Source organism: Entelurus aequoreus, linkage group LG01 (genome assembly GCF_033978785.1).
Source record: "Entelurus aequoreus isolate RoL-2023_Sb linkage group LG01, RoL_Eaeq_v1.1, whole genome shotgun sequence".
In the NCBI taxonomy this organism is placed as follows: domain Eukaryota; kingdom Metazoa; phylum Chordata; class Actinopteri; order Syngnathiformes; family Syngnathidae; genus Entelurus; species Entelurus aequoreus.
Genome location: NC_084731.1, coordinates 85,667,153 through 85,682,501, shown reverse-complemented (window position 1 = coordinate 85,682,501; position 15,349 = coordinate 85,667,153). Strand labels below are relative to the sequence as shown.

General features: G+C 38.4%; 1 protein-coding gene across 17 annotated transcripts in view; it reads left to right on the top strand.

Moving 5' to 3' along the window:
* The first annotated feature begins 2,045 nt into the window (after window positions 1–2,045).
* LOC133658117 (peripheral plasma membrane protein CASK-like) overlaps window positions 2,046–15,349 on the top strand; it is a 115,304-nt gene continuing 102,000 nt past the window's right edge. For 4 of the 17 annotated variants that reach the window (XM_062059851.1, XM_062059761.1, XM_062059769.1 and 1 more), the window contains exon 1: window positions 2,047–2,849. In XM_062059851.1, the coding sequence (XP_061915835.1) occupies window positions 2,791–2,849 (59 nt within the window). In that variant the 5' untranslated portion in view covers window positions 2,047–2,790. Of the gene's footprint in view, window positions 2,850–15,349 lie in introns of all 17 variants that reach the window. The other 13 variants (XM_062059860.1, XM_062059806.1, XM_062059816.1 and 10 more) reach the window with 7 other exon arrangements.

The window sequence follows — 15,349 nt, the reverse complement described above, 5'->3', positions numbered from 1 at the left end:
GATTGCAAATTGCCATTTATAAACTAGCGGTGGGCGATACTGCACATTTGGTTGTCGATATGATGCCGAGTAGGCGTGGATCCAGTTGTGACGGTGGCGATACTTTTTACTTGAATGATTTAGTGATATCTGCCTTGAACTTGTTGATCATGATTGGAATCTGAAGATATGCAAACAAAACAACATTTTTAATCAACCATTTTGTGAACAGTTAAACATATACAACAATGTAATCGACACAATAATACAATCATTCTCTTTTGCTTCAGCAAAATAAAGTCAATGATGCAAAAAAAAATAAAAACAACTTTTTTGATTGATTGATTGAAACTTTTATTAGTAGATTGCACAGTACAGTACATATTCCGTACAATTGACCACTAAATGGTAACACCTGAATAAGTTTTTCAACTTCGGGGTCCACGTAAATCAGGGGTGTCCAAAGTGCGGCCCGGGGCTATTTGCGACCCGCAACTAATTGTTTACCGGCCCGCCACACATTCTGGAAATGCTATTGCAAAAATAAACAAAGAACATTCAAAAAAGTGGAATGAGGTGAAATCTAACGAGAACAAGTTGACACAATGCTGCCAAGCAGGCTGTTTTTTTTATTGTCTTTTTTAAAATTGTTTTGCCATTGCTCAAAAAATAATAATAATGACAAAAAAATCCATGTTATAATGAATTATTTTCAAGGCTCCAGTTACTTCAAATATTTCACTTTAAATTGTCTTATGCGGTAAATATTACATATATTGTGTAGATGCCATATAAAAACATCAAAGTTTTATTTGACAAAAGAGCATAAAACAAACAAAATAATAGTTCAAACGTAAAATCGACAGATATATCTGAAGTTGATCTTGTAACTTAAGTGTTGGAAGTAAAAGAAAAACCTAATAAAAATGTATCACTTTATGAGTGGGGCACCTTTTGGAACCCAAATATATTTAGTGGTATTGTATTTATCTTTTCACTGTGATTACTAAAAAATATTAAAGAATTAAAATCAATGATGTCCTGCATTATTGATCTTTTAGGGCTCTAATGACTAAATACTGCATATTTCAGTTTTACTATAAAAAAACAAAGTTGTTTTTGACAGAAAAGCCATACAATTTTCATTTTATCACTTTATATGAACTTGAAGTTGATATAGAGATTAACTGTAAGCGTTAAATAAAAAATAATAATTTGACTTATTTTTTAACATTTTAATGACTTAGACCCTTTATGGTCCCCGGGACCCCTAAAGGTAAAATAAATAAAAAATCCATATATTTTGTAATGTTTTGAAAATGAAAAATATCAAAATGGCCCCCACATGCTTTCATTTTTCCATGTGCGGCCCTCAGTGGAAAAAGTTTGGACACCCCTGACGTAATTCAATTCATGGTAATTCATTGGCATTTTGTCGTTATAACACCTTTCTGTGTCCAAAGATAGTTTTTATACACATATAAAAATATTAATGGTATATATACCAATATTAACAACAACCAACAAACACATATGAAAATATGACAATCAATATAGACTAGGGAAACCAAAAACGATCTCATCACGAATGTATCGATCTGGTGGTATTGATACCATCGATGTTGATACTAGCCGACGTAAGCACAGCCATACTGCAAATGAGCTGTGCTTCCTTATTTATTTTACAAATAAAGACTCATATTGTACGATTCAATTTAAACTTGTGTCTCGGACACAATACAGTACGTGAAAAAATAAAAATTCCCCACATTACATTTTTTCTGAGGAAACTCCCTATGGACCCATGGGAATTCGGTGATCGCTGGCAGCATAGTCCAATCAAACAACGCGTGACCGCATGTCATTAAAAACAAAAAAAGAATATAGTTGTTCGGAAAACACATACAGTAACTGAACATATAGTCGGCAAAACGATGTATTTTACAAAAGCGGTTGAGGTTTGGAAGCGATGGGGAAAAGGTGACGTAAGCCGGGGAGCTGCGGGAATGTTCGCGCATGCGCGGAAGACACGACGCTGGCAAGATGGAACCGTTGCTTGGAACTCAGACGCCTCGCGGACGCCATCTTGGCTCTAACGCCAGCCAAACGATACACATGGAGCGGTCGCTCGGACGCCATTTTGGCTCACCAGCTTCTTGGGCGACAGATTTGTGGAACTCGGAGGGAGCAGCATCCGACTAGCGGCGGATGAAACGTTCTGCAACACACACGAGGCTCACGCCGCGGCGTTGTCATTGACATGAACGCGGAGGTCTTCCATTTGGGTTCGGGAAGGTTGGATTAGCCATACATAAGAGGCGGTTATGGCGGGGTGAAGCGTCTGAGGTGCTGGGCGCAACCAACCGGCCATTCCATCTCCAGCTAGCCCAGGAGCCCAGAAAGTCAAGCGTCTTCAAAGCCACCTTAGCTCCGCGGTGGAGCTCAGATCCTCGGCATGGACTGGAAGACTTTGTGGATGTCAAGTACTTTGCACTCGGTGAAACAATGCTGACCCCAGGCATGCGATTTTTTCCCTGCAAAGGAGGACAATCTCCACCCCCTGCGGTCCTGTCTGTGGTTACTGTTAGCCCGCTAGCTACCTAGCTAGCCCGCTCAGCCCCATTAAAGGTGGGACGGGCGAACTTGGGAGTCTTTGGGCGACCACTGCCTTTCTTTTCGCTGTGATTGATTAAGACGTGCACATTACCGAGTGTCAACGATCTGTTATTAATTAGAAGCTCTTGTGCACACCCTTAACTGTTTGCAAACGGGGCTCTCTGCAGAGAGCATCCCCCTTTCACCCTTTGGACCATGGCGGACGACGACGTGCTCTTTGAGGATGTCTACGAGCTGTGTGAAGTGATTGGCAAGTGAGTACCGACGTGTGTTTGCAACTTGCATGGTAGTCCCTGCACCTCACCAGTGCACTTCCATGATGGATGGAATCTTACTGTGTCCAGTGACATCCCTGTTTTTTGACTGATTGATTGGAACTTGTATTAGTAGAATGCACAGTACAGTACATATTCCGTACAATTGACCACTAAATGGTGAAGCGTCTGAGGTGAACAATTGCATCACCCGAATAAGTTTTTCAACTTGTTTAAGTCGGGGTCCACTTAAATTGATTCATGATACAGATATATATTATCATCATAATACAGTCATCACACAAGATAATCATCAGAGTATATACATTGAATTATTTACATTATTTACAATCCGGGGTGTGGGGTGTGGATTGATTGATTGATTGCAACTTTTATTAGTAGGTTGCACAGTGAAGTACATATTCCGTACAATTGACCACTAAATGGTAGCACCCGAATAAGTTTTTCAACTTGTTTATACGGGGTCCACTTAAATTGATTCATGATACAGATATATACTATCATCATAATACAGTAATCACACAAGATATTCATCAGAGTATATACATTGAATTTAGGGCTGCAACAACTAATCGATTATAAAAATAGTTGGCGATTAATTTACTCATCGATTCGTTGGATCTATGCTATGCGCATGCGCAGAGGCAGTTTTTAAAAAATTTTTTTTTTATAAACCTTTATTTATAAACTGCAACATGTAGAAATAGCTGAGAAACAATAATCAAAATAAGTACGGTGCCAGTATGCTGTTTTTTTCCAATAAAATACTGGAAAGGATAGAAATGTAGTTTGTCTCTTTGATCAGATTATTAATCGATTAATCTGTCGATTAATCGATTATGAAATTAATCGTTAGTTGCAGCCCTAATTAAATTACTTACATTATTTACAATCCGGGGTGTGGGAGGGGGAGGGGGGGTGGTAGGTTTGGTTGATATCAACACTTCAGTCATCAACAATTGCATCATCAGAGAAATGGACATTGAAACAGTGTAGGACTGACTTGGTAGGATATGTACAGCAAGTAGTGGACATAGAGAGAGAGCGATCAGATGTTTTGTACAGCGCTTTGTGATTTTAATCTGTGAAAAGCGCTTTATAAATAAAATGTACTTACTTACTGGTCACTGTTGAGCCACAAGAGGTAAAATAGCGAGCAGAAATGGACAAAGAGAAGGGTACAATATGAAAATGCCATGGCCAAAGCCATTGCGAGTCGTTCTCCCGTCAAGTAAAGACAAATTTTCGCCGTGATTCGTTTTCACTAAAGCAAACGCCTGGTGAAAGTTGGTTGGAGCTTAACTTCCGTGTTTCAATTAAAGTTAGCATTAATAACATAAAATGTCGATATTTACTGTAACTGCTTAAGTAAAATGGCTTAAAAACTCAGCAGAAATGAACGACGGTAGGCAGGATTGTATTGCAAACAATCACGTCTGTCGCCAAAACGTGTCAAGACACCTTCTCAAACCAGTCACACATTTTACAGCCCGTCAAACTACAGTAACAAAATAAACATGTCTTACATTATGATCATGCTTTGTCAAAGATGTTTTGTAATATAATCTTTGATATTTCTACCAAAATAAATGCTAGTACATATGTTGAGTAATGTAGAGGGGATTTTTGTGTCAGGCTAAAATAAAGTGTATATCTTTTTAAAACATGTTCTGTTTGAGTCCTCAATTACAGAATGTTTAGCAGGCTGAATATTGTTTTTTTTTAGTAAATAGAGAAGGTTAAAACATTGTCATGCAGCGATATGAATATCAATAACTTGTACAACATGTCATGTAAAGAATATCAGAAGCATTTATTCAGGTATAAATATCGCAGATTACATTACCAAACATCTTTGACAATCAAAGCCTGTTAGTAACAATCCACATTTTGTGTTAATAATGTGTGAAACATGGAAATGTAGCGCCTCTTCTCTGAATGCAAGTGCTCCTACAGCAACAATACAAATTCTGTATTCCCACAAAACTCAAACTCAAACAAGACACCGACACACTGCAGCTATTTTTATTTATTTATTTATTGTCATTAAAAGTTTGTTTAGTGTTGAGCTTGTTTACTGCTTACTTTTACAACTACATACATTACACTGTTTTCAACTTTCTGCCTCCGTAAGTCGGTCCGTAGTTGTAACTCGCTCCGCTGTCACTTCAAGTTTTGTCTGCCACGTCCTTTGTTGCTTAAAGTTGTGGTGCAGCTTGATATTATTGTTATGGCGTTCGTCTTTGTTGTGGCTTTTGCAATTGTGCTCTAGCTGAGCGTTTTTGTGTTGTGGCTAATTTGTTTTGACCTTTTCTTGTCCAACATATTTATCTTCTTTATTTTTTTTTTGGTCGACTGATGGCGATGACGCCACAGGCAGGCAGACTTGAATAACGTTTAACGTCCATATCATTAAAAGTGCTAAACTTTATATAAAGTCTGCCAGTCTTAAATCCAATGTTTTCTTTTTCTTAATATGGATAAAATCGATGAATTGCCTTTTAAAAACTTGTTGGATAAAACCTATCTTCCGGAAGGCAAACTTGCTGTTCACAGATTGATGTAGTTGAAACTAAGAAATATATATCGACATATTGATTAACCGTTACATCTAGATGTGACTTTATACCCACAATATTGTGGAACATGTGCAAGAATCATGTGACAGCACATTTGGTTTCCAGTGAGATTCCACTGATTAGTTTACAACTGTCCTGGTTGTCCACTCAGCCGGGGGTCAGTTGTCACAAGAAAACAACTGTGAAAACAACTGTTTTCAAAACATCAGATTCAAGGCGTCGAAACAACACAGTATGTTGACCTAGGGCCCTGTCCCTACAGAACTGTTTTTAAGTGGAAACGGTGAAGATATGTACTGTTTCAGCCCATGCAAACTGCTTTTTTGGTTGTCTGAAATGAATGTTTTTGAAAACTGGTTCTAGAGTGGGAATGTCTGAAAACTCCGGCATTGTCGTTTCAATGGGACGAAGTAAGCTGCCATAGTACCCGAGAATGATGACGTTGCCACCTCCTTTCCGCTCTGTCGCCGCATCGTCTCCTCCGCAGCTGTCCTGTGTCTAAGTAAACACAGTAAACAATTTAGAATGTTTCATCACATCAACATTCTAGCTAATCTAGCTCTGAAGTAGCATACCAAGTAGTTTGTAGAATAGAATAGGCTTCTTATTGTCATTGCACATTAAGAACAACACATTTGTGGAATACTGATGGTGGAAGCTGCCATGCAAGGCGCAAACCATGACCCATCAGGAGCAGTTAGGGGTTCGGTGTCTTGCTCAAAAACATCTCGACATGAGCTTGCTAGCAAGTAGATCAGTAATGGTTCTGAGGAAATAATACAACTGTAAATGACGCAATATGTTATCGCATACGACAGCAGGTAAATTTGTAGCCTTTGTTACCTGTTTAAAAATATTTTCTATCATCACTTCTATGCCAAATACAATGTTGTGATACATATATATATATATATATATATATATACTCTGTATATATATACTGTATATATATGTATATATATGTATATATAGTTATTGTAATAGAGTCATCCATATATATTGCGATATAGATTTTAGGCTATATCGCCCATCCCTACTGTAATGTGATTGACTCGTGACAAGTGCAAGGTGTGTCTAGCTTTTCACCCAAAGTCTGCTGGGATAAGCTCCAGCTCCCTTGGCAGTCTGAACAGGAATATCGTAGAACATTAATTATTGATTGAATATTTCAAGTTGTGTGGGTGTGCAGCAGCTCAAATCCTGAACGAAATATAGGATGGATGGTTTGAGCCTGCGGACAGAACTTTGCAACTAGTTGTTCGGGGAGATAATATCTGCCTTCCTGACTATTGTTGATGTTGTCTTGAGCAAGGCATTTACCGAACCCCCCCAAAACTCGGTAGTGCAGTCACTATTTGCATGCCAGCAGGCGTTTGGTGTGCTACACAATAAATACAGCGGAAGGAGTAAACACGAGGCTGGCTGCCAGCCAATCACAGGGCACATTTTAAACTGATCCTCATTTGTCAATTGACCAATTCTTACGTGTCTATGAAGGTTCTCATTCATCCAGGTCAATGTCCTCTCAGGGCATTCAATCAATCGCAACTGGAATCCTTGGTTTGTCTTGGAACTGATAAAGCCTACTCGGATGAGCGGCGAAACGTCTTCCAAGACAAACCAAGCAGTCCAGTTGCGATCAATTGAATGCCCTGAGATGACCAAATCTTACAGATCGATTGAGGTATTTTGCCTGTACATTGTTTGAATTTGTTGTAGAAATACTATAAGCTGTCCACTGAACAGCCGTCGCCTTAGGGAGCACAACTCACCATAGGTGTAATGATCAGCACACATCCTAAGGTTTTGCTAAATTAAAGGCAGGTTCTGGAAAATGGCCTTGCACCTCCACTAACTGACTCATCAATGGAGTTGGATAAGAAAAGACAAGAGTGGGCTGTGGTAGTTTCAGCATTTGTAAAGAAGTAATTCGCAGAAAAGGCTCTACAATCCAGCAAATCCTTTACTATCATTCTTTTGTCAAAGTGCAGTCGATGGATCTTTGTGGTGAGTCCCGGTGTCTTGGGATGTGTCGCAAGAAGAAGGGAGGGACCATTTTTCCTGAGCCCAGATGCGTGAGGGGAAGGCAGTCTGTGGCCAGATCAATGGATATGAGCAGAGTAGGGAGTGGGATGGCCCTGAGGCTGAGGATATAAATAATGTTAGAAGGCAATGACAGCAGCACTCTGTTTTTAACCTCAGTCAGTTTCTTTACCCCTTTTCGATAGCTGGGTCATCAAAAACATGATCCAATGGATAGTCTTCATTGTCTTGTTGCCATTAATTAAATAATGTAGATTTTGATATATTCATTTTTATTAGGAATTTAGCATGAGGCCAGTTTATTGTCTTTTCCTCATTGTTTGTATATCATGCTCAGTGGAGCAATGCAATGGTGACACACAGACTAAATCAAAATTTTCTCTGGTTGCACGGGCCTTACTTGCACAATTGCCGATCAAGCAGGTCAGATGTCATGTTGTATTCGGACGACAATAACCTGCTAGGGAAAACAAAATCCCAGATGTTTCTGTTCTGGCATTAGTGATGCACAGTCGAGCAAAGCATTGTGTTCCAGAGATTATAGTTGGTTTGGTATAATAGGGGTGTCCTGATCCGCTATTGATATTGAATATTGGTCCCATATCAGCAAAAAACAAGTATGGGATTATATCGGTTACCGTATTTTTCGGAGTATAAATCGCTCTGGAGTATAAATCGCACCGGCCGAAAATGTATAATAAAGAAGGAAAAACACATATATAAATCGCACTGGAGTATAAGTTGCATTTTTTGCGGAAATTTATTTGATAAAACCCAACACCAAGAGTAGACATTTGAAAGGCAATTTTAAATGAATAAAGAATAGTGAACAACAGGCTGAATAAGTGTATGTTGTATGACGCATATATAACCAACTGAGAATGTGCCTGGCATGTTAACGTAACATATTATGGTAAGAGTCATTCAAATAACTATAACATATAGAACATGCTATACGTTTACCAAACAATCTGTTACTCCTAATCGCTAAATCCGATGAAATCTTATACGTCTAGTCTCTTACGTGAATGAGCTAAATAATATTATTTGATATTTTACGGTAATGTGTTAATAATTTCACACATAAGTCGCTCCTGAGTATAAATCGCGGCCAAACTATGAAAAAAACAGCGACTTATTGTCCGAAAAATACGGTATGTCTAAAATATCAGATATAATCAGCCGGTTAACATCTAAATGTTCTCCAATAAGTACACAAGGTTGGTCAGAGCCGCACAGTGCGACCGATTTACTCGCATTTGCAACTAAAAATAGGTCGTGCGACTAGAAAAAAGAAAAAAGTAGCACTCGTGCGAGTACGGATTTCAACCCTTTCATTCTTATTTTGCTCCGAAAATAAATCCATAAGAAGTGGATCAAATGGAATAAGATTTGGGGAAAAGAAACCTTTTTGTCAACAGACCATAGATGCCATTTCAACTCTCTGCGCATCATGTACACAGTATCGCCGCTCTCGCGACATGCCAGATTAGCTGCTGCCAAAACAACTAGCCAGTCATCACGGATTTTAGTTCAACAACAAAAGATAGAAACTTTGATAGTAAATAAACCCATGTTTCCATTGCTCAATATTCTGCTCATTCATGATGATGGCGTTTTAACGTTTAGCGGATGTGCTGCAATGAAATAACAAACAGTCTGATACTCTAAATGGCGGCCGCTGTTTTGTTTTGCTAGATGGCGTCTGCCATACATGCTGCTTCTGACGAGATGGGAAGCAGGGAAAGAGAACACAGAAATGCCACTAAAGAAAGAGATAGAAGTGATTATTGGTGGTCAGCAGACTATCAAAGTTTATATTTTGTGCTTTCAAGGCTAATGATCAGCCCAGTGATAGTATTTCAACGTCACCGTTACAAACTTTGGTCAATCTCATTCCTATTATCTCCAAATCAAAGCCAACATCGAAGCCTGTCAATAACACCATCAGGATGGGTCTGCTCAATGTCAGGTCTCTGAATAGCAAATCATTTTTAGTCAATGATTTTATTAGCACTTCTAAACTTGACTTTATGTTTTTAACTGAAACATGGCTGGAACAAAATAACAGTGCAAGCATTCTGATCGAGACAGCACCCCCCAACTATAACTTCATTGATATATGTAGATCGGGGAAAAGAGGTGGAGGGGTTGCTGCTATATTTAAAAACATGTTTCAGGGGAAACAGATGTCACTCGGTGAGTTTACATCATTTGAATACCTGTGTGCTGTGTTGAAATGCTCTCCCAAAATTCTCTTGTTAATTATCTACAGGCCACCTAAATATTCTGCAAATTTTTTTGATGATTTTACTGAACTATTGTCTAGCATCTCCACTGACTTTGACTGCCTGGTTATAACTGGTGATTTTAATTTTCATATTGACGATTTAAATGACAAGGGCGCAAAAGAACTTTTTACTATTTTAGACACATTTGAACTGTCTCAACATGTGAAAGAGGCTACACATTATAAGGGACACACCCTGGACCTGATTATCACAAAAGGTCTCAATGTTTCTGATGTTCTTGTGATTGATCCTTCATTGTCTGATCATTTCTGTGTTTTCTTTAATATTTCTGTAATCCCGGACACACAAACAGAATCAAAGAATGTCAAAAAGCGGTACATAAATGAACATGCTAATGTCCTCTTTAAAAACGCCATCTCCTCACTACCACCTCTAAACCCATGTCATGCTGATGATCTTGTAAGCAACTTTAATTCCAAAATTGTGAATATCATAGATATCATTGCACCTGTTACAGTTAAAACGATTTCTGGCAAGCAAAAGGCACCCTGGAGAAAATCTGCTGCTGTAACAGCCCAGAGAAGAGAGTGCAGGAAGGCTGAACGAATCTGGCGGAATACAAAACTTCATATTCACCATGACATCTATAAAGAGAGCCTCCAGGCCTACAATTTAGTCTTAAAAAGTGCTAGAGAAACATTCTTCTCCAATATCATAAACAGCAACACAAATAAGGCCAAAACCCTATTCACAATCGTTGACAGACTGACTAAACCCCCAACACAAATACCAGCCGAACTCCATTCCACGCAGAAATGCAATGACTTTGCATTCTTTTATACTGATAAAATTGAAGGCATCAGACGCACCATCAATATCTCAAGTAAAAAAGTTGGATCACCACCCCATTTAGGCAAAAGTAACACAGCAATGATGGCAAGCTTTAATGCCATAGACTCTAAAACTCTAGTGGAAACGGTGACAGCTCTAAAGTCATCCACCTGCTGCCTTGATGTTTTACCTACCAACTTCTTTAAGAATGTTTTTGACTGCCTATCAACAGACATCTTGCAAATAGTTAATAATTCTATTAAATCGGGCAATTTCCCGAAGGCTTTCAAAACTGCAGTCATTAAACCTCTTCTAAAAAAGCAGAGCCTAGATGCCTCTGTTATCAACAACTACAGACCAATTTCAAATCTACCATTCATAAGTAAAATAATTGAGAAAGTTGTCCTCCAACAACTAAATCACTTCTTGGCTTCTACTGGCTGCCACAACAACTTCCAGTCAGGATTTCGACCTCTTCATAGCACAGAGACGGCCCTTCTTAAAGTTATAAATGACATCCGTCTAAACACAGACTCTGGCAAAACTTCAGTATTAATGCTTTTGGACCTCAGTGCTGCATTTGACACTGTCGACCACTCAATACTTTTGGACAGGTTGGAAAACTGGGTGGGGATCTCAGGCACAGTTTTAAGCTGGTTCAAGTCATATCTACAAGATAGGAACTATTTTGTTTCCATTGGTGACTTTGTATCAGAACCAACCAACGTAACGTGTGGAGTCCCCCAAGGTTCAATCTTGGGGCCGACTTTATTTAACATCTATATGCTCCCACTAGGACAAATCATGCAAAATAATAACATTGACCATCATTGCTATGCCGATGACACCCAAATCTATGTAGCGCTATCACCAAATGACTATCGCCCCATAGATCTTCTGTGCCAGTGCATTGAGCAAGTCAAACACTGGATGTGCCAAAATTTCCTACAACTAAATGAAGATAAAACTGAGATAATTGTTTTTGGTGCTAAAAAAGAAAGGTTTAAAGTCATCCAACACCTTCAATCACTGTCCCTGAAAACCTCAAATAAAGCCAGAAATCTTGGGGTTATTTTAGATTCTGATTTACATTTCGACAGTCACATCAAATCAGTAACAAAATCGGCCTACTATCACCTCAAAAATGTAAAAAGACTTAGAGGGCTCATGTCAGCTCAAGACTTAGAAAAACTTGTACATGCCTTTATTACCAGTAGGCTAGACTATTGTAATGGTCTCCTTGCAGGTCTTCCCAAAAAAACTGTCAGGCAGCTACAGCTTGTTCAGAACGCTGCTGCTAGAGTTCTAACAAAGACCAAAAAATGTGAGCACATTACACCAATTCTTAAATCCTTACATTGGCTCCCTGTACATCAGAGAATAGATTTCAAAATCCTCCTGCTCACATATAAATCACTACATGGTCTAGGGCCCAAGTATATCACTGATATGCTCCCACTATATACGCCCTCTAGATCACTAAGATCTTCTGAGACCAATCTGTTAGCGGTTCCAAGAGTAAACTCAAATCAAGGGAGATCATCATTCAGTCACTATGCAACACATAGCTGGAATAAACTTCCTGAAGATGTCAGACTCTCCCCAACTCTCACTACTTTTAAAACTAGACTGAAGACTTTTATGTTCACCTTAGCTTTCAGCTAAATCTTTTAATCTTTTAACTTTTAACGTCTGCACTGTTCTTATTTTTATTGTCTGCATTTTAATTTTGCTTTTATTTTCTTTCATTTCACTTTGTTGTCTGTGAAGCACTTTGAGTCTGCCTTGTGTATGAAAAGCGCTATACAAATAAAGTTGCCTTGCCTTGCCTTGCCTCTGTCTCTTCTTTTCTCAGGCTGTGGCTCATCAACACCACAAGCAAATATCTGCACTTTTCAGATGATAATTTTGTGTACTTTAACATTTGTGCTATTCTTAGCAAAACAGTGACATCAATTGCGGTTAAGAATGTTTTTTTGTGGTAAAATCAGCACTTCTAATGATATTTTGGTTATTTTTTTATATTTCCTAATGTATTAAGGTGTTATTTATGTTGTTACAAAATTAGAATTATATATGTCATGACCTCGTGACAGTTTACATTTTCAACATAAATTAATCCATCTGTTCTTATAACCACATAACATAACACCACCTAAGGAATTCAATACAACATTTTTAGAAAAATAAGAATATTAGAACTAGAAAGAAATACATAATTTTAAATGGGCTTAGCAGTTTGCAACTTGCTTTCAATTACATCTTTCAAACAGAAATTATACCAAGAACACCACAGGCTAGGTTATGTTACCATTAGTGGTTTAACATAACATTATTGTGTAAGTGTCCATATTCTTCATATTTAGTAATTACAGTATATTGAATAAAAATTGCCAATTGGTCTGAGGAATTTGTTTGGCGTTCTTGCTTGTCACTCACCGCAGGGAGCGTGTGCATACATACAAAAACAGTCCAAGAAAAGCAAATAACAATTTGCAGTCAACTCACAAAGCTAATGCGCGTGCATATGTTACGTACGGACATAGTTACGTCATTACATGCTAAAAGCCCTATGTGGGCGGGATATAACGCTTAAAATACTTTGGAAAGTTAGCGCCCTCTAGGCATGTGCACAAAAGTTGCAAACAGCCACTTTTTGTGGGATCCCACTGAATTTTCCAAGGACGGATACAAATCACCATTTGTGGGTTCTGGGCACTCACTACATTGAAAACCTATCAATATCACTGGTCATGCTGGCATGTCTATAAGTAGCATTATGATCAATAATTAATTGCATGTGATGTGATGCCAGTCATTTTATATGACTGATATCGTGTGTCGCTCTGTAAAAAGCTGTGGGACAGGAATGTTTAATTGAGTTTTGCATTAGGCCTTATGAAACCACTGTGTTTATATGTATGAGTGTGTTAGTGTGTGTTACTGTGTACATTGTTTGAATGTTAATAGTAAAATTGGGTGTTTTATACATTCCATACTAACTGCTCTTAATTTTTTCCTGAGCTACAACATTTTTTCATTTAATCACACCTGTGCTCTTAGTAAAAAAAGCTTAGCGTACAGCCCTGTTGGTCTTTTTTTGTATGTTGGTGAATTTATTTACAAAAGGTAAACATGGTAGGCTATAGGCTACTAGGAACTAGCAGCTACACAACAGCTAAGCACAATAGCACACAAGCTTGACCTAAAGTGCCCTGAATTGAGTACTCTGCAGTCTAAAACAAGACATGTATCAATATAAACAAGTATCAAATAATTATAGTTGCGTATTACTTAAAGATGTGTCTCCAAGACGAAGCATATTAGAAAGTATTCAGTTACAAACGTGCCTGCATCATTCAACCTACTGTGTCATGCTTAACTTAATGACTTATCGTGGCCACTAGGTGTTTCCAAAAAAACAACTACCACTCAACTTAAATTTAAAGACAGCATAAATCCATTCCAGACGATTAATATGAAATAGAATAGTGTTTCTCAAACCTACCGTTGTTCTCTGTTTGAGTCATTTTTCTTGATGAAAAGGGGTCTAACAGTCTTCACTACAAAATAATAAAATATGTATGACACTGGTATTGTATCCGATCAATATCGGTATCGGCCTGTAAAGTAATCAAGGCTCCGATGTTGATGTCGTATTGGAAGTGTAAAAGTAGTATCGAGACAGCCCAAGTTGATTTGTTGGCAGAAGTAATGAAGTTGTTCTTTGTCTCCAGAACCATTCTTCCTGTGGGATGTTTTTTTTTTTATCAGCTCTTAGATGCTCATAGACACAAGGATTCTGGGATGAGCAACGTCAACCAGAAACTGACATTCAAAAAAAAAAAAGTCTGTCTTTCAGGACTTGGTTTGCGCAACCAAGGGTTGCAGGTTAGAATCCTGCAGTTGACCAAAATGATTGTGTTTTGTTGACTAGAGAGGAACTAGTCTTCTAGAACTGTTCCATTGTTAAGGTGCCCATGAGCAAAGCGATTCATCCCTGCACAGTTAACTTGAGTTGCCAGTTGCCCCGTCACACATTTTCCCTTGCTTGCATGAGTGTGAAATTTGTGGATTTAGTTTAATCAATAAATGTAACTGTATACAACCTATGTACACATGTGTATACAGTCGGGCTGATTTGAAGAATGATGACGTCAAATAAATAATTCAGAGGGGAGGCGTAACAGAAAATAATAGAGAAGCACTGCCCTAAGGCCATTGTAAACAAACATGGCGTAGATCGCGTGGGACTACGTCATTGTTTCACAGGATGATATTTTACGTGCCGTTTGCAAGGAGGGGAGGGGGGGACATTGCTCTTCAACACAACGAACCTCATCAGACACCTGAAATGCCAAACTCGGTATGGAAAGCCTAAGAAAATGCCTGCTGCGTAAGAAGCTGCTCCGAAGCTAGAGGCAAAGAAAGGTGGAAGTTATCTGTTTCGACTTGGCTTAAGAAGCATTACTATTTTACGGACTACAGTGTGCACCAGCCGCGCCCACTAAATGTTAGAAGAAAAATATTTTCCCTATATTAGCCGCAGCGGATAATGAGGCACAGATATATACGTTGTAAAACAAGTTTTTTATACAAAAATATTTTGTAAATGTTTGTTTGCATACCTTAATTATTTTCAAACTGTGCTTGTAACACAGCAGTAAAACGGCTAATCAAACAAAACAGAAGACATTGTCACGGACCCACTAGCTGCAGAAGCTAGCTCTCCAATCAGCTAAACAGACTTAATAACTCCATAGTGACTTTTTAA